At 41.5% G+C, this 25,627-nt stretch overlaps 2 protein-coding genes and 1 long non-coding RNA gene across 4 annotated transcripts in view; 1 reads left to right on the top strand and 2 right to left on the bottom strand.

Annotated features, from left to right (window-relative positions):
• The window catches only part of LOC118390587 (forkhead box protein O1-A-like), an 81,771-nt gene extending 72,253 nt beyond the window's left edge, over nucleotides 1-9,518 (bottom strand). The window contains exon 1 of the mRNA XM_035781289.2: nucleotides 8,300-9,518. Within this exon, the coding sequence (XP_035637182.1) occupies nucleotides 8,300-8,890 (591 nt within the window). The 5' untranslated portion in view covers nucleotides 8,891-9,518. The remainder of the gene's footprint in view (nucleotides 1-8,299) is intronic.
• Nucleotides 2,547-13,172, top strand: LOC118390588 (uncharacterized). The gene is made up of 3 exons (XR_004826970.2): nucleotides 2,547-3,952; nucleotides 4,173-4,344; nucleotides 12,815-13,172. It is a non-coding gene; the product is annotated as an uncharacterized LOC118390588 (long non-coding RNA).
• Nucleotides 13,173-16,790: 3,618 nt separating this feature from the next.
• On the bottom strand, nucleotides 16,791-25,376 carry mrps31 (mitochondrial ribosomal protein S31). 2 transcript variants are annotated; one of them, XM_035781282.2, is made up of 6 exons: nucleotides 24,889-25,376; nucleotides 21,794-22,726; nucleotides 21,485-21,643; nucleotides 21,066-21,215; nucleotides 20,478-20,692; nucleotides 16,791-20,142 (listed from the first exon to the last, which is right to left on the bottom strand). In XM_035781282.2, the coding sequence occupies exons 1-6, from the start codon at nucleotides 25,005-25,007 to the stop codon at nucleotides 19,907-19,909; spliced, it is 1,812 nt and encodes a 603-aa protein (XP_035637175.1). In that variant the 5' UTR covers nucleotides 25,008-25,376; the 3' UTR covers nucleotides 16,791-19,906. The 2 variants fall into 2 exon arrangements, with proteins under 2 accessions (XP_035637175.1, XP_035637176.1); XM_035781283.2 differs by having other exon boundaries at nucleotides 21,485-21,637; nucleotides 24,889-25,374.
• Nucleotides 25,377-25,627: the final 251 nt, after the last annotated feature.

Genomic DNA, 25,627 nt, shown 5'->3' with positions numbered 1-25,627 from the left:
CTACTCCTGAATATATTTAGACTTGCCATAACAAAAGGGGTTGAATACTTACTAATTTCAGCTTTTAATTTGAATTCATTTGTATCCACTTTAAATTAGTCAAGGGGTATGAATGCTTTCTGAAGGCACAGTATATTACATTTGTTTTAGGCCTATTTGATGACTTTATTATTTAATTCCAAGTCAACATATCTATATAGAGCTGCTGCCTATGCTGTCTGACAAAAATCACTATTTTAGTAATTCTTCAAAGTAAATAAGGCATACTTTTATGACTGCTGAAAACCAACTATCAATCTTAGATCAAGTATAGATATGAAGCAACTGCTCTCTATACCTCTCGACCACACTGTCTTTCTGTCTCTTCTCTCCGTCTCAGACCGGACAAGGAGGCTCGCAATGGATTATGGCCATTATAGTTAATTAACACGTTTTCTGTGCTAAACTATGTAGAATATTGGCCTGTTGGAAACTACAACTCCCTACTACAAATCGCACAGTTCAGGCTTGATCTGATTTATCTTTAGAGAAACTGCACATTGCCCTCACAGAAAACCCCCTGAACAAACTGGAATTCTAAATAATTGAACCGATGTCAGTTAAATCGCTCAGCACTAGCCATTTGGGACACCGACCTGAAAGGCCAAACTGTTGAGTCCGCACAGGAAACTAGAGGACATGGACGACGCAGGGATATGAGCACACAACTCTGGAATTCAAGGATGTTTGATGCCCCCTCCCCCCTACATTGATTGAGGTGTTTGTGTTGCCTCCTGTTATTGTTAAGACTGAGGACTCAGAAAAAGAAGAACATTTCATTGAGTAAAAATAAGCTGTCGCTACTAGCAGCGCCAAGCGCCCCTAACCCTCAACTCACCCCCATGTTCAAAAAGAAGAGAGGCTATAGATGAATAATTTCAGACAGGTTTAGAATGAAAAGGAGGAAAAGGCTGTCTTGTAGCTAGGGCAGTAATTCATAAAGCGGCCATGCAGTGACCAAGTTGTTTTGTTTCACACAATGGAAACTGATTTGTTCAGCCCCGTCAGTCACGCATAGCTCTGCATGCAGGCATTTCCCGACTCACTATTGGTGTTTCATCTCACAGAAGTGACATTAAACTCCTAAACACTTAGGCTGCTAGGCATATAGTGCAAAAAGTAGATTGAACACAGCACAAGTAAAGCACAAAATGCTGTGGGAGATGAGTTCGCCGTCATTTCTGAGTCCATGTTTCATGTCTGTCTGTCTAGCTGTGTGTGTCTGTCTGGAGCAACCTGTCAATATCTGTCTGTCTAAATGTGTCTGCATCTCCTCTTCTGTTTGTAATTCCATCTGTATCTGGTCTAAGTAGACGGCTCTCCCTATCCTATCATCACCACTGAGCTGACTAACTACCTACGCACGGCAGCAGACTTTGGCCCAGGGCATTCCAATTCCAGTAAATGTTTTTGTTTGCGTAATGTCTCTTATAAGACGAGTCACCCCATCTGAACTCACACATCCATACTCACGCTTAGCCTACCCACGGCAGTGCCTCGGTCGGTGCTGCAAAAGATAGCGTCGGAAAAAGGGGGGAAAAAGGGGGGGGAAAGGGTGTTTTGACTGATAAAGAATATTACCGTCCGTACAAGAATATGTATATATTTTGTTACATTCCTTTTGCACTGAGGAATGTTTTGAGTGACAAAATACAGTATGTGGGCCTTTTTATTTAACAAGCACAAACAAGCTGTTAAGGATTATAGATCAGAACTCCTAGTCCTACTCTGAAATACTTGATACACCCCAGCCTGCTCTAAGCTCACAGTGCTGTAGTAAACGAGAGAACGTTCTGTGCCAGCATTACGATAGCTCTTATTGAACTGGCCTAGTGCCAGACCACCTCCACAGAGGCTTATGTTACTTAAGGTATTTCTACAACCGTCTAGTCTAGTGTCTGCTGCTCACCAAATCAGCCGGTGGAGGAATAGAGCTGAGTAAAGCTTTCTCTGATTGACTGGATGTCTGTCTGTAAGGCACCACAACAAACTCAAAGCCTGGTAGAATTGACAACAGTGCGTTTAGGTACCAACAACCTGTATGCCAAATCTTTCCATGACCAACTCTGAACACACTCACTGTTTGTTGTGCTCCTCTTGTCCTAGAATATCATAAGGCACACCGACTGATAGTGTGTTTTTGTTTTGTTTTAGATAAGCCTGCAGCGGGGCTCGCTCTCTCTAGTATTCCAACAGATGTCCTATAACTTGTTTGTTTCCAGAGAAGAAGTCAGTCAAATTAGTGACAGAAGGGAGGACAAAGCACGTGGTGCATCACTGGAGAGGGAGGGAGAATCTCTCCCCTCACTCCTCTGGACTTCAAAGGTTACTGGGGTACCTAGGTTCATCCAGTGACCAGCCATATCAAGGCTGACTGATAAACATTTGCACAGCCACCAGCAGCAGTGTCCTTTGCTGCATACACAGTGCTGTTGAAGAATATGGACAAGGACACAGAGTACACCGCTACTTATATAAACAAGGGTGTGTGTGTGTGTGTGTGTATGTGTGTGTTAAGAGTTTCAAAGGAACAAAATGTTCAAGATTGACACACAAACAAACCATAGCATCATGGACACTGCCTATAGGCCTAGTTAAACTGGGTCAAAAAGGAATCTGTAAGAAAACATTGCATTTAACCTGGTTTAGAAGGACAGTCAATACAATGTGCTGATATGATCATTATAGGCAGTGTAAATTATTTTGGGACATTTCTTTAGCAAGTCTATATGACGAAGTCAAACCATTCTTCAGTCCTTTAATACTGGTATAGTGTAGCTACAGGTACTCTGATTAAACAGATATATTGCTCCCTCACTGTTTTCCTTACAGGCCTGTCTGCCCACTCCTCCTAGCTTTCGTTCTTTGTCAACATGTCTTGAACAGAAACTAAACACGACCAGCATTAATTCTAATAGGGTGGGGTAAAACTCGGAATACACATACAGCCAATAGGAGTGCAGTGCCACCCCAAATGGGCACGGTGCCTATAAAGTCACCGAGCGGGTTTGCCAGTCGCATTCCTTTCACTCCAGTGACAGACTCTCTCTCTCTCCCCCGCCAACCTCACACTTAGAGCCGTCACTCACCCTAGTCAGGGGCTGTATGTAGCCTATCAAGCGTCTCAGAGTGCTGGTTTAGGATGGGTTTACCTTTAAGATCACAATGGATAAGTTGATATGGACAGGGGGTGTGCCAGTCGCATTCCTTACACTACAGTGACCGACACACAGACAGACACATACACACAATTCAGGTGGAACGGAAGTTGTTACACATTCAGTTATTTGTCAATATATATATCTAAAACCAATGAACCAGGACAGCATGGGGCTCCCGAGAGGTGCGGTGGTCTAAACCACTGCATCTCAGTCATAGAGGCGTCACTAAAGACCCTGGTTCAATCCCGGGCTGTATCACAACCGGCCGTGATCAAAAGTCCCATAGGACGGCACACAATTGGCCCAGCGTCGTCCGGGTTAGGGGAGGGTTTGGCCGGGGTGGGCCGTCATTGTAAAATATAAGAATTTGTTCTTAACTGACTTGCCGAGTTAAATAAAGGTTCAATCAAATAAATGATGACATGACTTTGATACAGAGATTTAAATCACACTTCCCCCCCTAGGTGTTTTTTTGTACCTGATCTCTGGAACCTGCTGCTCTCCTCTCTCCTTTTTCCCTTTCTCTCCTCCTTTCTTTCTTTCCCAGGGGCCTGCTGAGAGACACTTAACTGATTCACAGTCAATGATTTACACTCGGGAGTGGAGACAGACCGCCAACGCTTTGCTGGACTGAGCCCATCATAACTGTACGCTGGACTGAAAAGAAGACTATAATACGATAGTCTTCCTATACTAGAGGGGAACTTCAAAGTGAACCACAACAGCAGTAGCACGAAATGTGTGAGCAGCAGGTTAGCTTTCCTGAATCAATAACAATTCTACTCTCTCTCTCTCTATTCCTTCTCTTTCTTTCTCTCGGTCTGTCTGTCTTGCTTTTTATTCCTTCTCTCTCGCTTTCTCTCTTTGTCTCGCTGCTTCATTAAGAAGGGCTAGTGAGCAAGCATTTCGCAGTAAAGTGTATTCGAGCGCATTTGGCAAATCAAATTTGATCTCTGATACATATGCCCACAGCTACAGCTTAAAAGTGGATCCACAGAAACATCCCATGACATCATGGAATGTTGACACGGCGCTGTCTCAAGGGGAACGTGGGCAGACGTTTTGTGGCAGCACGCATAGGCAGACCATGACTGTTACGTCTTGGAACACACCTCTGGAGTACCTCTCTCAGAGGTAAATACAGGTAACTCTCCACATCTATTTTTATCCTGAAGAATGGAGGGGCCCCTAACGTCCATTAGAGTAACATAACAACCGCAAGACTGCTATGCTAAAACTTCAGCTATGGAGTGGGTTGAATGAGCGACACTAGTGATGCACCGATATGACATTTTTGGCCGATACCCAAGATTTTCCTTGCCAAAAAAAACGATACCGATAACCGATATTTAACATTTTAGCGGCCTTTTAAGCATTCTAGTACAGTTAAATAGTTAACACACACACAGACACAGCAGTCTAAGGAACTGCATCTCAGTGCAAGAGGCGTCACTACAGTTCCTGGTTCTAATACAGACTTTATCACATCCGGCCGTGATTGGGAGTCCCATAGGGCGGCGCACAATTGGCTCAGTGTCATCCGGGTTTGGCCGGGGTAGGCCGTCATTGTAAATAGGAATTTGTTCTTGACTGACTTGCCTACACACACACACACTGACCAAAATGTTATTTTGTTGGCATTTACTTGTGTCCCCATTACCAGTAAAACATAATCAAAAACCTATTTCTTTCACTAACTTGCTGTGCTGTTTCGTTGTTAATTTGTTCAGTAATTTCATTCTCAACCAGGATGTCTATGGAACGCCGTTTGGCGTGTCAAATAAGCTTGTTGACCAATCAGGACCTGAATATGACTGCATGTCACAATTTAACGCATTCATACATTTTTTACGTAGTTATTACACATTGATTACACTATCACTCATATTTCATATGTCACAACGATTCATCGATACGTATGCTATGATGCTGGTAAAGTTGTCTCACACACCTACGGTTCTGGTCATAAAAAAAGCTAGCTAGCTTATGGATGCAAACGATGTTCCCCAAAAACATAGAAAAACGACAATGTTTCAGTAGCTATAGTTAGCTAGCTAACTATATAGCTAGGTGTCATCTAAAATAACCCTAATTTATAAGACAGTTCTTATTTGATTAATGGTGGTCGGACCCATCTATGTGAAGCTAGCCACAATAAGGATTAGCCACAATAGTGGACTTTGTGGTTAGCCTTCAAAATAAAGTATGGCATAATTCTACTATTTGTATTCATTTGCATCACTGTCAATAACATACTTTTGCAAATTCCACTATTGTGCCTAATCTTTATTGTGGCTAGCCAGATTAAGCTAGCTGGCTGATTATAACGTTAGCTTTGGGCAACAGGGTTAAGTAGCTGGCTAGTTATTTATTTTCATGAACTGAAGTTAAATTTCAATAGGCGAACAACAAGTGGCTACCTAGCTAATACTTAATCACAAGGATTCCTAAATCATTGCTAAGAATAATGAAAATTACTGCAGTTTCTACTGGTCAATATTTTCAGGTTGGTTGTATTGGTGCTAGCTAGGTTCCAAGCTAAAGCTAGCTACCCCAGAAGTTGTGGTCAAACAAATTGCTTTATTATCAACGTGGCCGGTGTTTGCAGACTTTTTTGTACAGCTTTGATAGTGCAACTGTATCTTTTTTGACACGCAAAGACCCAAATGGTGTTCCATAGTATGTATGTCGTGAAGCTAATAGCAGTGACGCTATCAATATGCAACTTCAGTAGGGCAACATCTGAAAAATAGCGCACTTGGTAGTGTGTACCGGTGCTCGACCAGTCGGCGAAAGCGAACATCACCCACGACAGAACAGTTGATTGTCAAGGGCAATGAATTCCATTATCTTGGGTTTAATGGCTTTCGCCTTTGAGTTGTCTCGCTGGAATGTTCTTACTCTTTCAAATGACTGCTCAATCCACACAGCAGACATTGTGGGCTAGGTTAGGAATGCTGTGTTGCACGTGTAGGGCAGAATTTTACGTGCCGTCATTACGTTATATAGGTATGCACGTCAGCTTTGACATTGGTTTTGCACATCAGCGTTAAACTAAACATCATCCGATACCGATGTTGGCATTTTTAGCTAATATTGGCCGATTCCAATATGTTCACTGATATATCGTGCATCCCTAAGCGACACGGTTATAAAGGCACAGTTACAATTACACAGCTATCTGTGCCTGTGAGAAGGCCCCTATTCGTATCCTTAGATGCAACATTAAACAAACCATTTATAAATGCCTTATTTTAAATTGTATTACCATAGCTAAGTCTTTTTAGATGGTTTGTGAAGCATCTGTGTAGTACTTATGAATGCTCTATAAAGCACTTATGATAAGCAAGATGGTCCACCTTTAATTGAGAGATGTGCTCTTCACTGGAAGAGATCATCACTCTGTGTAGACAGAATTAACACTCCAGCTTTGAGAAACTTCTCTGAATTTGTCAGAGGGATTAATGCTCTCCGTCACTGCAACGGATTTCCATCATATGGATTTTGGAGATGTCGTTTTTGAGGTCAGTGTAGATCTGCATTTAAAATCTCTGATCTGCATTTAAAATCTACCAGGTAGGCCAGTTGAGAACAAGTTTGCATGATTGTTGCTAACACTCCGATGTTCAGACAAAGGGAATTAAATAGTCTATAATGCGCACCACAGCAGCGCTCAACTCAGACAGAGGTGTGTAGCCTACTGTAGCTGCTGGCAAAGTAATTCAAAGCCCATATCACTCAGGTGCAACTTTCCAGTGCTAATATTTTTGCCATGTAAGGTTGTTATTAAAACAAAATCAGACAACCCCATAGTAGAGTAGTTTACCTATGTACCTAGTCGGCTTAAGTGAGAGAAGAGAAGCATTCCTCGAGGTGCTTTCAAGTTGCGAGAGCCATAGGTAGGGAAACATGTGTTATGACAAGCAGTCAATGCGCAATTCTTAATGCAATCACCGGGAAAACACTTAAAATCAGTTTTGGCTGGTGTATTTTGAAAACAGTTTTAGCTTTTTGGTGAAAAAAAAAGAGGGTGATCCAAGTTCTCCTTTTGCTACCACTTTATTTAAACCAGAGTTTCAAGCATAGTGTACTTTTTGGTGAACGTCGGGAACCAAATTGTATAATTTGGCTCCCTGATTTGCGTCAATCAAATCAGGGACCCCCTTTTCCCCGCAGAACAGTCTCACTTCATTAGGGCATGGACTTCACATGGTGTCGTTAGCATTCTACAGGGATGTTGACTCCAATGCGTCAGCATTCTACAGGGATGTTGACTCCAATGCGTCGCACAGTTGTGTCAAGTTGGGTGGATGTCCTTTGGGTGGTGGACCATTCTTGATGAAACTGTTGAGAGTGAAAAACCCAGAGGTGTTGCAGTTCTTGACACAAACTGGTGCCCCTGGCACCTACTACCAAACCCGTTCAAAGGCACTTAAAAATACTTAACCTTTCTCCCTTTCATCTACACTTGATTTAAGTGACATCAATAAGAGATCATAGCTTTCACCTGGGCAGTGTATGTATGTCCTGGAAAAAGGTTTTCTTTATATTTTGTGTACTCAGTGTACTTTGCAATAGAAACCCAAAATATATATTTGAGTGAATAATAATTAATAATGATGCATTTACATTTATAATAAAAAAAATAATGTAATAAGGATGTAATAACAAATCAGGATGTTCTGTCCAATAGAGTAAATGCATCAGTTGGGCTACAGATGATAATGTTTATTGCTAATCTGATAACATAGGGAGGACCACGGACCCACGAAGAAAGTGGACTGGAATTGGTCAAGTAGGCCAACAAAATGATCATCTTTGTTACATGAGGGAAAGTAAACTTGGCCCCAGACAATCGATCTAAGATACACATTTTTAAGTCACTGCCCCGTGATCTTCAAATACCCCCATCTATCCGTGATTCTGCACTGCGGGACATTGTGGCACGTAGTGAATTAATGACCTGGGACACAATTTAATTGACTTGACACAGGGTAGCCTATAATTTAGTGACAATTCATAACGTGGTGGCTGTAAAATAGGCCTACATAATGCCATATTAGATATTAAGCGCGAATGGATGCTTATTGCTTGCTTACCTTCCAACCTGCAGAGCTATTACTGTCTCCTTTATCCTTAAAATATGGCACGCTCTTCACCATCCAGTCATAGATCTGAGACAAGGTGAGTCGCTTCTCGGGTGAGCTCTCTATCGCCTTGGTGATGAGGTCCGCGTAGGACATATTCCCCCACGCGTTCCGACGCGACGAGCTGCTTTTCCTCTGCGCAGCAGCGGCAGCAGCGGCCACCGAATTTGACCCGACGGGGGACGAGAGCGGGGGCACCTGTTGCTGGTGTGGCAGCAGAGTACCCGGGTGTTTCTGTAACTGCTGTGGATGATGTTGCTGCTGTTGCTGGTGTATGCATTTCTCCTGGCATTGAAAATCATTGCACAAAACGAGCCGTTTCTCATCCTCCTGGTAGTCCTCTGACTCCTCTAACAAACTGAGGTTACTAATGTATTCGACAGGCTCCTGCTTGACTGCAGGCGCCGGTGAAGATGTGTTCGAGCTGGCGGGTTCGATGAACTCCGGTCGAGGCAGAGGCCAGGTGCATGACCGGGGGCGGGAGAGCGGCTCGAAATCCGGGTCAATATCAACCAACTGTTGCGGCGGTGGTAATTCTGCCATCTCGAAAAGCAAACGGGCAAATAGCGCAACTGTCACATAAAGACACTCAATGAATCGACCAGTCCAGGCACCAAATGTAAAAGTGTAGAAACCGTCGTCACTTCTTCACGAACTCCCAGATAGAAGGCACTGGTTGATAACGGCCGGTGGTTTACGATGAAGTAATAAAAAAATGTTTTAGCTCCTTTATCTAAAACTGCGCGGTTACAGTTAAAGTGTATCCGTGTTCTGTTCGTAGCATGTATATCACGCTTGTCGATGTCTACTGTCAGTGTCAATCACGGTTATACTAAATTACCTTTTGTAAATCCTACGAAGTAAACTGGTAACAGACATTGGGTAACACCCACTAGGTCCTTGAGTGACAGTGAGTGGCCACCAATGATAACCCTTAGGCCTGTGTCTATAAAGTAAACAGGACATGGCTTTTACATTGCCTAATGCATGCTTCTGATCTTATTCTATCGAGAACAATATTTCCCACCCTGAAAACAGGGGCCAGGGCAGTGAGTTTAAACGTTTAAACATGGAAAATATTGAAGGAAGTGCAAGCGGTTAGAACAATGTGTTTTTGAGTTATGTCTATTTTTTTGCCCATGTCTTAGGGGAAAGTTGTCTGGGGTGTCAATGTTATTAAGTATTGGACTACTTTATAAAATGTTGGACAAGTCTTGGATTTATAAAAGTATATACAAAGTCTAAGGGAACGTGTAGTATTTTCTGACAGAAAAAAAATACATTTAGTAAGATTTAGATATATCCATACTGGTTATCTTTAAGCAAACACATTTTTGAAGGGAAGTAAGTGGGCAGAATTCATATTTTTTGGTTGTTATTCAATAAAAACAGAAACTTTTATAAAGGGTTCCCCCTGAAGAATAGTGTGTTAAACCATTTCATACATTTTTACTTTGGCATTTTGGTACTTGACTCTTAAAACCTAAAAAATAGGTATCTTATTTTAATGAAATAAATAAAATATCGAAACAAAATGGTATTGCACATCTCACTATTAATATCCTCTTTTTAGTTTCGCACTCCCTACCTAAATCACTCTAAAGTATCTCAAAATTGATTGTGTAATTCAATTAAGTTACTTATAGATGATTTGGATATGATTCTGGAAAATGCTAATATAGGTACCATTGTCTTGCTTTGGATTGCCCTGGGGGTATTTTGCCCCACCGAAGGACAGACATTTTCCCCCAAACATACTCACTTTAAAATGTTACTATTTCATTAAAAACTGATTCAAATGTCTCTCTCTAACCAAGTGGATTATTTCTCTTTATGCTCCCCTAATGTTATGTAAAAAAGTTTATAGATCTAACTTCATTAGATTATATTTACAACTTTTTTCTAAATGACAAAATATTAGATCAATGTACCTCAAATGGTTTGTTGGAGTAACTTATAAAGTTGAGACCGATGACATTTTTAGTTGAGCAAGACTATTGGTATCCAGGGAAAGTTTGAAGTGACAGAAATAACTTTGTCACTTTGTGAGAATTACAGGATGGCATTTAATCACTCTTCTTTTAGGGTGCTGCTATGGGCCAGCAAGTGCAAAATGTGAAATGACCATCATATTTGTGTATTGAAGATCTAATAATGAAAGAGGAAGGATCGCCATTTTGAATTTGGTAAAGTTTGTGCGAAATGGGTGGAAAAAGTTATCCATCAATAATGGTAAGCCACCAGGTATAGACAATCTATATGGGAAACTATTGAGAATGGTAGCAGACTGTATTGCCACCCTTATTTGCAATGTATTTAACCCAAACCTAAAGGAGTGTGTCCACAAGCGTTGAAGGAAGGTCAACCAATTCCACTACCTAAAAATAGTAAAGCACTCATTGCTGGCTCTAACAGCCACCCAATCAGTTTGTTGCCTGTTCTTAGTAAACTGAAGGAGATAGTGTTTGAACAAATACAATGCTGTTAAGGAACAAGTTAACTACAGACTTTCAGCATGCATATAGGGAAGGGCACTTAACTTGTACTAAACAGGCACAGATAACTGATGATTGACTCAAATACATGGATAATAAGATAGCTGGATCTGTATTGTTAAATTTCAGTGCAACCTTTTATTGATCATTTGTTATTTGAAAAACACTAACTTGTTATGGCTTTACTGTGAATGTTAGCCATCACATGGTTGGATAATTACTTATCAAATAGAATAGACTATTCTTCAATGGAAGCTTATAACAGATATGTACAGTGCGGTATCCCTCAGGGAAGTTGTCTTGGGACATTACTCTTTATTTTTACAAATAATATGCCACTTGTCTTACAAGAAGCTCAAATGACGATGTATGCTGATTGCACACTCTATACATCAGCACCTAAATAATAAAAGCCAGTGAGCTCACCAAGACTTAAAAATGAGTAAGTCCGTGTCAGAATGGATAATTAAAAATAAACTGGTCTTAAATACATCTAAAACCAAAAGCACTGTATTTGGTTCAAAGCATTTTCTTTGACCTAAACCTCAACTGGAGTTGTGCATATAAGGTGTGAATTGAACAAATTGAACAAATTGAGGAAGCTAAACACTAATGGTCAATTATCATAGTCAAATCATATTGAAAAAGTTGTGAAGATCGGGAGAGGTATGTCTGTTATAAAAATATGTTGTGCATTTAACGCAAAGATCAACTGTACTTGTTGTTTAGGCTTTTCTCTCATCCCATTTTGATTACTGTCCGGTAATATGGTCAGGTGGAGCAAAGAAATACCTAGCAAAGCTGCAGCTGGCTCAAAACAAAGCAGCACACCTTGCCCTTATCTGCACACAAAGAACTAACATCAACAGCATGTATGATAGTCTTTCATGGTTTAGAAGAGAAGTAGTACATTTTTCTCATCTTTTCAAATGTCTAACCACTTGTATAATATATTGCATACACTTCAGACACACAGTACAAGTCAAAAGTTTGGACACCTACTCATTCAAGCGTTTATTTATTTTTACTATTTTGTACATTGTAGAATAATAGTGAAGACTTCAAAACTATGAAATAACACATATGGAATCATGTAGTAACCAAAAGTGTAAAACAAATCAATATATCTTATATTTGAGCTTCTTCAAGGTAGCCACCCGTTGCACACTCTTGGCATTCTCTCAACCAGCTTCATGAGGTAATCACCTGGAATTACATTTAAATTAACGGGTGTGCCTTGTTAAAGTACATTTGTGGAATGTCTTTCCTTCTTAAAGCATTTGAGCCAATCAGTTGCGTTGTAACAAGATAGTGGTGGTATACAGAAGTCCATATTTTGGCAAGAACAGCTCAAATAAGTTAAGAGAAACAGCAGTCCATCATTACTTTAAGTCATGAAGGTCAGTCAATCCAGAAAATTAAGAACTTTGAAAGTTTCTTCAAGTGCTATCGCAAAAACCATCAAGCGATATGATGAAACTGGCTCTCATGAGGACCGCCACAGGAAAAGAAAACCCTGAGTTACCTCTGCTGCAGAGGATAAGTTCATTAGAGCTACCAGCCTCAGAAATTGCAGTCCAAATAAAAGTAACAGACATCAACTACTCAGAGGAGACTGCATGAAATCAGGCCTTCATGGTCAAATTGCTGCAAAGACACCACTACTAAAGGACACCAATAATAAGAGACTTCCTTGGGCAAAGAAACACATTAGATCGGTGGAAATCTGTCTTTTGGTCTGATGAGTCCGAATTTGAGATGTTTGGTTCCAACCGCCGTGTCTTTGTGAGATGCAGAGTAGGTGAACGGAGGAGGTGTGATAATGTGGGGGTTCATTACTGATGACACTGTCGTGATTTAATTAGAATTCAAGGCACACTTAACCAGCATAGCTACCATAGTATTCTGCAGCGATACGCCATCCCATCTGGTATGCGCTTAGTGGAACTATCTTCTTTTTTTTTTACAACAGGACATCTCCAGGCTGTGTAAGAGCTATTTGACTAAGGAGGAGATTGATGGAGGGCTGCATCAGATGACCTGATCACAACATATGCCTAGTTTCCTGAAATTAGTCACATATGAATAGTGTGTAAATATTTTTGTTGTCTCTTGGTGTCTTTCCTTTGAATTTAATGTATGTCATATGTTGTTCTTGTCTATTACTGTTCTGTACATTTTATGTGGACCCCAGGAAAAGTAGCTGCTGCATGTGCATTTAAACCCAAGCCACCCTAAATACTATTCATTATTGTTACTTTATTTTATTTGTGTATCCTTTACAAATGTAAAAAAATATATATGTTAACATTTTAGATGTAATAAACAGTTAAAACATGGGTTGAAATTGTGTTTGTTACAAAATATTGCACTTCGATAAGATTGCACTAAGACACTGATATTATTCCAATGACAGGTCACTAATGACCGAAACCAACTTTTTAGTTGCTCTGCATGCATATCCCTCAAAATAATTGTGTTTAGGTTAATGGTACGGTTTTGCATATTCACATTGTATCACATGCATGAACCCCCACATACTGTAAGTCACACCTGTCGCCAAAGAACAGTCAGTGATTATTCCTTTCATAGTAGTCTGGTGGCAAGGTGTCTTCTGCAAGACAGCGAGAGGGAGGACAGGTGAATAAAAACACAAAAGGATAGGAATACAGGTAGCCTGGTCTCAGATCAGTTGTTAAGCAAGGGAGTTGGCAAGAGCACAATGGTTTGGCATGACAATGAGTTTGCATGATAGCATAAACAGACTGCCACAGGCTAGAACGCAGGTGACTGACTCAGAGAATTCAGAAGTATAAAATCTTTCATTAGGGCCTAACATTACCACTGCTGAGCAATTACCTGAGCACACTGTCTGACCACATAACCTTGCCTAGACTCAGTTGTCGTCCCAAATGGCACCCTATTCCCTAATTACTGCACTACTTTTGACCAGGGCCCACAGAGCTCTCGTCAAAAGTAGGGCACTATGTAGGGAATACGTATCAGTCATTTGGGACTCAATCCCTTCAAGTGGTACCTGTCTATCCCTGTCACCTCTACTGCCCTCACACAGGCAATTACACCATTGGCTAAAATAGTAACCCTGTGCTTTGACATCTGTACCTGTATTTGTGTCTGGTCCTTAAACTTCTGCACACAGTATTTGTCTGGCATCGTAAATCAAGCACAAGAATAAGCTGGAACATGTGCTCTAGTGATTGAGCAGCAGCAGGTGACAGAAAGCAGAGCAGTCACTTCAGGTTACAATAGTGCCACCTTGTGGGAAATTCCCAGATTACATTGTTGAACCTACTATGTAGTGACGGTTTACTCATAACCTGCAGTTATGAGTCTCTTATGCCTTAGGAATAAGCGACACAAGTGGTCGCTTAAGGTGGGGAGGAACTCAGTCGAGGTCTCAACTTACTGTTGAGAGTTAGAATAGTACATTTGGTTGTGCGTCAGCAAGTTTTTCAATTGTTATGTCAGTCACTAAGAGTCACTCATATCAGCTAACATGTTTTAGATAGGTAATTAGTCTAGCCAGTTATTTAAACTTGTCGTAATCATGGCCGAATTACCAACGGGGAAGGAAGGGCACTTGCCCAGGTGCCCTGACCTCGAGGGGGCCCCCATTGATTTTGTTAGTCACTAACATGGCATAAATTATGGCACAATGTGGAGAATTTAAGGAAATTAACTCTAAAATTGCAACATTTTCTCTCCGCCCCATGGAAGAATGTGTAGAATTCCAGAAAAAAATGTTTAAAACAGCATACAAAAATCCTGCGCCTCGTGGCAGTATGTGTAGAGTTACAGGAAATTAACTTCAAAACTTGAAATGTTTCTCTGCAGAGCCAGGACAAAAGTAACACGGGGCGAAAGAAACAATCCCATTTTCTCAGATAACACAAGGTGGAATGATATTGTAATGACCTGACTAGATCGTAAATGAACAATTGTCCAGACAGAGGCTTGAGTTTGCGAATTGACGGTTTATTAAACCAACTTTACACAGGCTACTGTTTGGGCCGTAGCACACGCCAAATAGATGACAGATAACCCACAAGCCAATCGTGACCTTCTCTTGTGAAGCCCAGACGTAAGAGAGAGAGAACAAAGGCTGAACCTGGTCTTAACTTCCAATGCTCCACCCCCCTCCACGCCACTCCGCCAACCACCAGGATGCCCGGCATCAGAACATTCCAGGCATTCCCGTGATTGGCAGATAGCAGGTTGATTGACATGTCGGACCCCGCGAACACCGGGTACTGGTCAGTACAACACAACCACCTCCTAGCCTAACACATAACACACAGCTAGCTGTCTGTGCGGGTCTCTACAATATATTGAAGTTAACACGTTCCTACTGTGGAGGACGACCTCACTGCAAAAAACCTGCCAAGTCTGGCCATGTTTCGCCGAGTAAACAAAAAGTGGTTTTGATCAATGTAAGTTTTTAAAAAAAACACACCCAGAAGTGTTTTTCAGTTGTAGAGTTGTGTTTAGTTTAAGGTTCCAAACATGTTATTTTCTTAACCCATCTAGTGGCTAAATGACAGCACAGGTTTCAAGTACCATGCTAGCTAGTATTGAGTGTTCGCCTGGGAGAAGTTACAGGAGAGACGAGTGATACGAAAGTAACAATGTAAACTTGGAATAAAATTAAATAAACGTTTAAGCAGAGGCCATTGTGTCTCTAGTTCATGTAGCTTTTATAATTTTTGCCATTTGTGAAGAGAATAAAGACATGTATTCTATCAAGGCACAAGGAGCGCACCTGATTGGTAGGGCTAAGCATGAATAGTAATTAAAATGGTGAAATACATCTACTACATTCCCATTACAGGGAGGAGAAAAATGTGATACATTTTAGTCTGGTTAATATTGTAGGCAAAATATTGTGGTTTTGCAACATTGTGATGTTGACAGCTCATTTAATTAAAATGTTTACCCCTATAGCGTGAATTATTCAAATAGACACAAACATTAAATTATGGCTAATGGTGCAGCATTTGTTTAAAGTAACAAGCAATACAAACCGGAAACATTGAGATAAGAGACATTGTGCACTTCTCACCAGCTGTTACTCCTGTTCCAAGGCTGTGTTATTCTCACCCTGCCGGCAGGTACAAAAGTAATGTTGCGGTAGTTCTGTTGTCGGCCTATTTAATTTAAACTAATTTCCCTTAACCCTGAAATTACAGTTGGTAATGGTAGAGGCCATATATGAGCCGTTGGGTCATAAAATATGGTGCCTCCACCTCTATCGATCTCAGAGTAATTTTTAAACCCTTTTTCTCCCAACTCCCCAACAGGCTCGGGAGAGGCGAAGGTCAAAATATGCATCCTCCAAAACATGACCGCCAAGCCACGCTTCTTAACACCTGCCCGCTTACACCGGAAGCCACCTGCACCAGTGTGTGGGTGGAAACATCGTTCAACTGACGACTGAAGTCAGCCTGCAGGCACCCGGCACGCCACAAGGAGTCACTAGAGAGCGGTGAACCAAGTCAATTCATATATATATATATTTTTAGATATTAGATATTCTCACATAGGTTGTAGGTTAGACCTTAGACCCTATTTCACATCTAAGATTGTGTTGAGACAACATGCTCTTGAATACAGGGTGGGCGTCATGTTTTGGCTGATAAAATGTACTAAAATGGGAATACAATTTAAATGTAAACTTTCAAATGGTATCACAAAGCTGGTTGTAGGTTCACACAGAATGTTGACTTGAATGGGAATATCTGTTTAAAATTATACTGACAATCCTCCCTAGGAAACCTATTGAAATATAGATAACAGAACAAACATGACCATTGAAGTTGACATTCAACAGTGCGTGATAATCTTTGTGGTAGTAATTAGAAGTTACTAATCATTACCACAAAGAATTTAGCTGGTGTACCTGGTCTGAAAGGATAGGTCCAGTCTATGAATTGTATTTCTATGAGTTTAATGACACCCTGTATTCATGAACAAGTTGACTCAACCAATGGCGGGCACAACGGAAAAACTTCAGATGTAAAATAGGGTCTAAGCTACAACATATGCGAATATGAGAAGAAAACTAAAAATGCATACACAGATTAGTTAATTGACATTAAAGTTTACATTTTGTAAAAATAAAACACGGTCTTCAATAAATAAAATAATTTGACAACACTTGATAATCTTATAAATTATATTAAACTCAACCTTTTGTATTTTCCAATAATGAAGACCAGCACTTATGACCTGAATGTTTTGGCATTCAGGTTCAAAAAGCCACATTCTGACCACTTCTTCCATAGATGTTTTCCTATGTGAAGTTTCATTTAAATCAAAAGTGATGCTGTCAAAAGTGATTCAATTCTAATGAATTTACCCAATTTGAAGTAAGTTTACATTCTGAATTTAAATGGAATTGACCCCAACCCTGGTAAATAACATTACACCCTAAGAAGAGCGATGCAACATTTGTTTGCAGTCTTTTAAAAGTCAAATAGATATCTTACAAATTATTCAGCCTCCTAAGGTATAATATTATTTGTATAATTTGTATATATAATTATAACATTTGGGGATAAATTTACTTTAGGACACAAAGCAACTCCCTTTCATTGAATCATGTGCCAAGTGCTATCATTCTTCCAATCGTGTCACACAATGGAACTGCTAAGTGTTTTCAAGAACAAGACCGTAATTAGTAGGTATTTGCTTTCATTGTTTTTTTCACCCTCCTAACCCCCCTTTCCTGTAAAAACTTTTTACGGGTGAACATAATGTCGCAATGACTGAGTAAATATATACGACTAAAAGCAATTTGGCATCGGGAAACTTAGAAGTCCTGTGTAAATTTAGGATATACTATTTTTTTTACCATAGCCCATAGAGGCCCTGGTCAAATGTAGTGCACTATATATAGGGACAAGGTTGCCATTTGGGACACATTAACACTGATTTCACTGCTGACCTGAGACCTGTGGAAAAACAACATCCATCGTGATCCCAGGATAGGAAACTAACGCTGTGAAATTGTTTATAGGAACATTTCACACAACAATTGTAAAGGAGAATGTTTTTATTCTCTTAACCTTAAGGCCTTTCTATTAAAAACATTCTACAAAACACTCTCCCTCTATCCTGTTTGGCTTACAGTGAGGTTACTAAGGCCAAAACCGATCAAGCCCTTTTTAAAATAATTTCTTATTGACCGGGTAATAATGTTTTCCGAGAATTTCACAGGAACACAAAAACACTTAAGAGTCTCACCTGTCTTAAAAGAAATCCTAGCAGCAAACAAGACTTTGAAAACAGTGTTTATTTCAATAACAATAGCTATTTTGAAGCTAAATCTTGCAGTGCCGAGTTCAATGTGTCAATTAAATGTATGTAATAGTTATTCTTAAAAATTGCACAGCACGAGGACGGATCCATCTGAAGCACACAACGCGTTTGCTATATACACTGCTCAAAAAAATAAAGGGAACACTTAAACAACACAATGTAACTCCAAGTCAATCACACTTCTGGAAATCAAACTGTCCACTTAGGAAGCAGGAGGCGCTACCATGAGACAGGCCAGTACACCAGGAGACATGGAGGAGGCCGTAGGAGGGCAACAACCCAGCAGCAGGACCGCTACCTCTGCCTTTGTGCAAGGAGGAGCAGTAAGAACACTGCCAGAGCCCTGCAAAATGACCTCCAGCAGGCCACAAATGTGCATGTGTCTGCTCAAACGGTCAGAAACAGACTCCATGAGGGTGGTATGAGGGCCCGACGTCCACAGGTGGGGGTTGTGCTTACAACCCAACACCGTGCAGGACGTTTGGCATTTGCCAGAGAACACCAAGATTGGCAAATTCGCCACTGGCGCCCTGTGCTCTTCACAGATGAAAGCAGGTTCACACTGAGCACATGTGACAGACGTGACAGAGTGTGGAGACGCCGTGGAGAACGTTCTGCTGCCTGCAACATCCTCCAGCATGACCGGTTTAGCAGTGGGTCAGTCATGGTGTGGGGTGGCATTTCTTTGGGGGGGCCGCACAGCCCTCCATGTGCTCGCCAGAGGTAGCCTGACTGCCATTAGGTACCGAGATGAGATCCTCAGACCCCTTGTGAGACCATATGCTGGTGTGGTTGGCCCTGGGTTCCTCCTAATGCAAGACAATGCTCGACCTCATGTCAGCAGTTCCTGCAAGAGGAAGGCATTGATGCTATGGACTGGCCCGCCCGTTCCCCAGACCTGAATCCAATTGAGCACATCTGGGACATGTCTCGCTCCATCCACCAACGCCACGTGGCACCACAGACTGTCCAGGAGTTGGCGGATGCTTTAGTCCAGGTCTGGGAGGAGATCCCTCAGGAGACCATCCGCCACCTCATCAGGGGCATGCCCAGGCGTTGTAGGGAGGTCATACAGGCACGTGGAGGCCACACACACACTACTGAGCCTCATTTTGACTTGTTTTAAGGACATTACATCAAAGTTGGATCAGCCTGTAGTGTGGTTTTCCACTTTAATTTTGAGTGTGATTCCAAATCCAGACCTCCATGGGTTGATAAATCTGATTTCCATTGATAATTTGTGTGATTTTGTTGTCAGCACATTCAACTATGTAAAGAAAAAAGTATTTAATAAGAATAGTTCATTCATTCAGATCTAGGATATGTTATTTTAGTGTTCCCTTTATTTTTTTTGAGCAGTGTACTTCTCCTTGATCAGACACCAACAGTGGAATTGTCAAGGTAGATAAACGACACGGTGTGTATAGTTAAAAAGAGTCTCTGAACAACCAAAGCAATACATGGTGTATCCGATTAAGGGCTATACCAGGGTCTCTGTTAACGATCTCCATTGGTTCTCTCATGGGAAAATACCATCCAATCTCTTGAGTGACAGTTTTCAGGAGGGGTGTGTGTCTGTCATTATTGTTTTAGTATACTGATCACCCTAGCCCTGAGACAAGGCTGTCATGCCATAGGAGTCTACAACCCTTAAATCGCACGTTAGCATTTGTGTGATCATAAATGACTTAAAGACTGTGTTTCTCTTAAATTTTGCCAACACAGTTCAGTTGAGGTAAACCTCCGCCTCCTTGAGGACCTCCTCTTTCTGCTGAAAGTAGTCCCTAAACCAGGCTATATGTTCTCTCTTCTGCTGTATTGTGTAGTAGGGATTTTTAGCCAGGCCTGAGACCACCAGCTCCATGAAGTGTCTGACAGGTCCCTGGTGTGGGAAGCCTTCCTCCAGGTGTTTCTCCAGGAACACGTGCTCATGGAAGGGCACCTGGGCCTCCACCTCAAGACCTGAGACACAGGTGGGAGAAAAGGAGTTTGGGGGTCAGAGAAGAAAAACAAAACACTTGTCGAATCATGCCCCATCTGTCTTTTTCTATGTCTCTACTTCAGTCAAATCGATCACATTCATAAAGCCTTTCTTTATATCAACAAGTTGTCTGTGCTTTAAAGTATATATTTTTTTAACATTAAAAAAAAAATATATATATTTAATTTAATTAGGCAAGTCAGTTTAAGAACAAATTCTTATTTACAATGACGACCTACACCGGCCAGTAAGCCGGCCTAGACTCCAGAGTGTGCAAACGTGCAGTGGCAAGGAAAAACTCCCATCAGGAACTCACCAGCCTCATTGTTAATTGGATACTGCCACAGCCTGCCCTCTTTGGTCCACTGGATCATCTCCTCAAAGCCATTACGAGGCATTTGATTGGTTGACAGGGCCACTTGATTGGCTAACTCCATGTCCCATAGGGTCGGAACAGCTATATCTGTGTCTGCCTCCGGTTCAGTGCTCGGGGTGAAGATGTTCAGCCTTTTCCCTGAAAATAGACTTCTCCTGACAACCACAGGGTCAAAGGGCAAGGGTCAAGTTCAATCAAGCACTATTAAATAAAGTCTAGACAAAGACTACCCACACTAAAAGACTTCCTGGATGTGCCAGAATATTATTGGAACAGTTTGACTGATTTATTTAGGGTTATTGTACAATTTAAAAAACGCAGAAGACAGAGGATAACACATGAAAGCATTAAACAAGGCTCTGATGAAGGCCGATTACGACGAAACGTAAGCCTGCCTCATCAAGAAATAATAATCTATATGCAGAAACAGAGCGCTACTTGTTCTTTGAAACATTTAATTATGAATGAAGACAGGACATTTTTACTTCACCACTATAGTCCTAGCTATGTCCAGGGCATTATCCTTACCTCCTCCGTAATCCACCATCCAACTCTGCAGTGATGCCTCTATCATGGGTGTAGCCCCTCCCATCTTCATCAAAGCGGATCTGATTGGCCGGCCGGGCGTTCTGCCTGCCGTTGAACTTCTTCCCCACCTTCATGTCAGCAATGATAACCCTGAAACAATGATATCTTCATTAGATTGCATATCTGCTTGTTTCACGGCAGTTAGATTACACTATGGACCTCTACAGCAGGGAATAAGACTCAAATTACAGTTAAACTTTACTTCTATAGTAAACGTATCTAGAGCAACCTGCAATCAGTGCATTCAACTAAAGCAAGTAAAACAACCACATAATCACAATCCTTGCAAGTTAAAACCTTCAGAAATAGCTGCCAGGTGCTAAATCAGTGCTTGTAAGAGTAAATGAGAAGACACTTACCCAATGTTGTTGACGTCCCCGTTCTTCTGTGCCTCTCCGATAGCTTCATGTTGCCTCAGCTTCTTCAGCAGCTCTGACTCAGCCTGGCTTTGGTCAGGTAAAGTAGCTGCAGCAGCAGAGACAGCAGCAACCAGCTCAGGGCTCAGTGTCGCACTGCACCTACACAAAAGGGTGAATTTGGTAGAAGGACGAGACTAGATATATGGCCACCTATTGTGAAAACAGGTGTATCAATAGAAGCAGTTGGATATCAGCGGAAGATAGAAAAAAAACAGAATTACGAGTCGACCACAGCACAAGTCTCCTCACCTTGGGGCAGGTGCTGGTACGTCAGCCATGCCAGTGGCCTCCTGGAACATACTGGTGGTGCTCTCCATAGCTGCTGGCACGGGCCTGGCAGCAGTCTCAGAGGTCCTCTGCACCTTTAAGGCCTTAAACTTCCTTTTGTTGGTCACCTCGACCTTCATGGCCCCCAAGAGGTCCAGCAGACTCTCCTTCCCACACTTCACAGGCTGAATTTCATCCTTGGGGGGGGTTTCTGTCTGTTGTTCCTCCTTATTGACCTTTAACATCTGCTCCTCTACAACTTTGTCTCCCTCTTTCTTTACATCTACAACCTCTTCTGTTTTAACCTGGATCTCAACAACTGTTTCACCCTCCTTTACTACCGCCATTGTTACTTCTAGCTTTTGTTTAACCTCCTCTGTTTTACTGGCTGACATGATTTCATTCATTTCCTCACTCTCCTTTACATCCTCCAGCTTTACTTCTGGAATGGGCAAAAGTGCTGTCTGGATTTCTTCCATTTTCTCACTATCCATCTTAACTGGAATTTCCTCTATTTTGCTCTCCTTTACAGCCTCCATTCTTACCTCGAGAATTGGCTCAACCACTGTTTTAATCTGGATTATTTCTTTGATTTTTTCACTCGCCTTTGCTGCCTCCACCTTTGATTCTAGTTTTTTCTCAACCTCTTCTGTTTGTATAAGAATTTCTTCAATTTTGACGCTCTCTGTTACTCCCTCCATTTTCACCCCTACTCTCTGCTCGCTCTGTTCTGCTACCATTTTTACATAATCTTGTAGCTCTATGACCTTCTCTCCAACCATCTTTACTGCTACCTTCTGCTCACCATCCTTCAATGCACTATTTTCTTCCTTGGGAGGGAGTGGCCCCTCTTTCTTTTCACAGTGGATGACAGAGCTTGTGCCAAATGCATTGAAGACCCCTCCATTCGTAGCTCTGGGTGAGGGAGAGAGACCGTGTAAGCACAAGAAACATTAAAGCTAAATACTCTAACTTGCGAGACAGTGGCCCTCAAAGACATTGTGCTGCATTAGTACTGAAACAATGTAGACTTGCAATAGTTTGCTACATGGCTGCAAAGTGAGAATAGATTAGATCTTTATTGTAGATAAAGATGAGATGTTCCAGGGCCGGCCCGCTCATTAGGCAGGATTATGCGGCAGATTTGCGAAGGTGACATTTTCTGAGGTCAACTGGCCAAGACCACCAACAACACATAAAATCTCACATAATTCTTCCCAAAAACAATTACAGTTCTCTCAACAATAGCAGTGCCCACATAGTCAAAGGCAGGGAGGCAAAATATTGATCTTGTCCATTCCCAGCGGGCCTCTCCGGGGTGCTGTTGGCGAGACGCATCGCTGCTGTGCTCCAACATTTCTTCAAAACATTTTACATACATCCTGTAGCAGATCTAGCAAATGGTAGAAAAGTATATGGCCTTTTCGGCAGCCTACAGGCTGGAGATCAAATGTATGACAATGTAATGAGAGAAACTTTTTACATCCTGCAGGTTTCTCAGATTAGCTCATTTTTTATTTGATTTGGCACACAATCAAATAAGAAATGTGCTGACATGTTAACAAACATATCCTAAAAACAGGACAGGTTAAAGTAAAATATACAATATGGAATGGACAATCAGGCTACTCACAACCGATGTCCAGGAGTTCCATCCCGTGGGCTAAATTGTCATGATCAGTGGTTTCAAATTGCTATCAGTAAATTATTTACATGATGATCACTTCTGCATTTCCCACTGTGTAAACACTTAGCAAATAGGCTCAGGATAACTCCTCCTGATAAAGTTGTGTGTCTGATATTCTGAGCTTAAATAGCCACAGCAATCAGGACTAATAAAACCAATGGTCATTCATAAAATTCCATTGCGGGCAGACATGGCAGGCTACATCCCAGTAAACAGACTGACCGTCGTTTTTTGGTCCTGTCCGGATCAGCCGTCTTTTTTTTGTAGGGGGGGGGTTTCGAAACGGTACATATACCACATAGATGGGAATTCCTAAAATTACATTACAGGCAACGCTGTAGGCCAGGGATGGGCAACTCCAGTCCTCTGGGGCCTGATTGGTGTTGCACTTTTGCCCCAGCCCCAGCTAACACACCTGACTCCAATTATCAACTAATCATAAACTTCAGTTTAGAATGCAATTAGTTTCATCAGCTGTGTTGACTAGGGATGGGGGAAAAGTGACACCACGCCATCCCTGAGGACTGGAGTTGCCCATCCCTGGCCTACAGCGTTGCCTGAAATTGAATTCGCTCATCCCTGCTGTAGGCTATAACTCAGTAAGCACGGACTGCCGCTGATGCATTTTTTGTTTCAATCCAGACCGGCCTTGATTTCCACATCCACGGACGTTGGTTTTTGGTTCAGACTGTGTCCGGTCTGAACCAGCCTTGATTTGGCCCAAACATAGACTTCTATAAATTACATATTTAAAATTTCATACATCAAGTTCCACCTGACCTGTCTTACTTAACAGGTAGTCTAGGGAACATTGATGGACGTGAGGGTATGAAGTCAAATCCCATTTAAGACACACCATCTTGATAATTCTTTTGTGAAACCACACTTTCTGCACTGTTGTTCAAATAATTTGTTTTATTTAGTATCGTATAAGCTCCTGTCTTAAGCATAAACAATGCAATAGATTCAGTTTTTGATAAATAGTCAAATTAAAGGCTAAAAAAGGGAAGCATGATGTCAAACGCAAACCTGGTATTGCAACGGATTATAGTTAACGTTAGGTTAACAAAATCAACGTTTGACGAAATAAGTGGAGGGGGGAGAAAAAAAAACACCATCTCATCACGCTTTACTATTTGTTGACCAACAGATGTCACTAATGACCATTGTGAACAGTCAATAAAGAGCCGAGTAAATTAACAGTTTCTAGGCGCAATTTGCAGGGGGGAAAAGCGCCGAAGCCTTCAGAAAGCCTGTTTCCCATCACTAGTGTGTAGCCTAGTTAGCTTTATGGCTCTCTAAGGTGGTTTAGCTAGCTAACGTTAGCTACTGTAGCTTGATTGTGCAGTTGTCATCAGACAACCTTGTGGAGGGTGATATGAGAACTTACCTGCAAATGGGGAGTGAAACCATATCACATTTCGACGACCTTAAACATGCCTCGCGGATGTACACATGTAATGCACGATTTCTAACCGGACAGACGGACAATAGTAGTATTCTATACATGGTTGCTCTTCACAAACGCCTACAATGTCGTCCATACACGTTTCCTCCTTGTGCGACGATCAAACTATCCGTAGTGAAACAAATGTTTAAATAATGTTTCCGCTCGACATTAACCACATGGGAGGGGAATGAGGGTGTGCACGGGCTGTGTTAGCTTCTTTGGTGAGTGGTTCCAGTGATGAAGAAGTCGAGAATGCAAAGACGTGCGGTCTTTCTTACCGAATTCTGATGTGCACTTCGAACATATTAGAATAACTGTCCACATGTACTTATCCTCAGCCAACAAGACGTGTAACAATCAGCAAAATCATTAGTCTATGTCAATCTACTGTAGTATAACAGTTTAGGCTACCTATTATATTGGTCAACTTGTAAAGAAATAGCCTGGCTCCGTTTTGAACGGTCATCCAACTCGGGAACTCGAGCCTCTTTCTGGAGCTCCGACTTTCTGACCTGAAGATCACTGACGTCATGATTTTACCTGTATATTTTCGTGTTCCCAGTTGTCTTGAAAGCACCACAAGAAGCTGCAGCAGCACTTGCTCTGTCTGACAGATTTTCCCCTAAGGGAATATGCTTATGATAAATAAGATACATAATGAATATACTGTACACATAAA

Source organism: Oncorhynchus keta, chromosome 11 (genome assembly GCF_023373465.1).
Source record: "Oncorhynchus keta strain PuntledgeMale-10-30-2019 chromosome 11, Oket_V2, whole genome shotgun sequence".
In the NCBI taxonomy this organism is placed as follows: domain Eukaryota; kingdom Metazoa; phylum Chordata; class Actinopteri; order Salmoniformes; family Salmonidae; genus Oncorhynchus; species Oncorhynchus keta.
The sequence above is the reverse complement of the archived record's forward strand: the minus strand, read 5'-3'. Positions and strand labels throughout refer to the sequence as shown.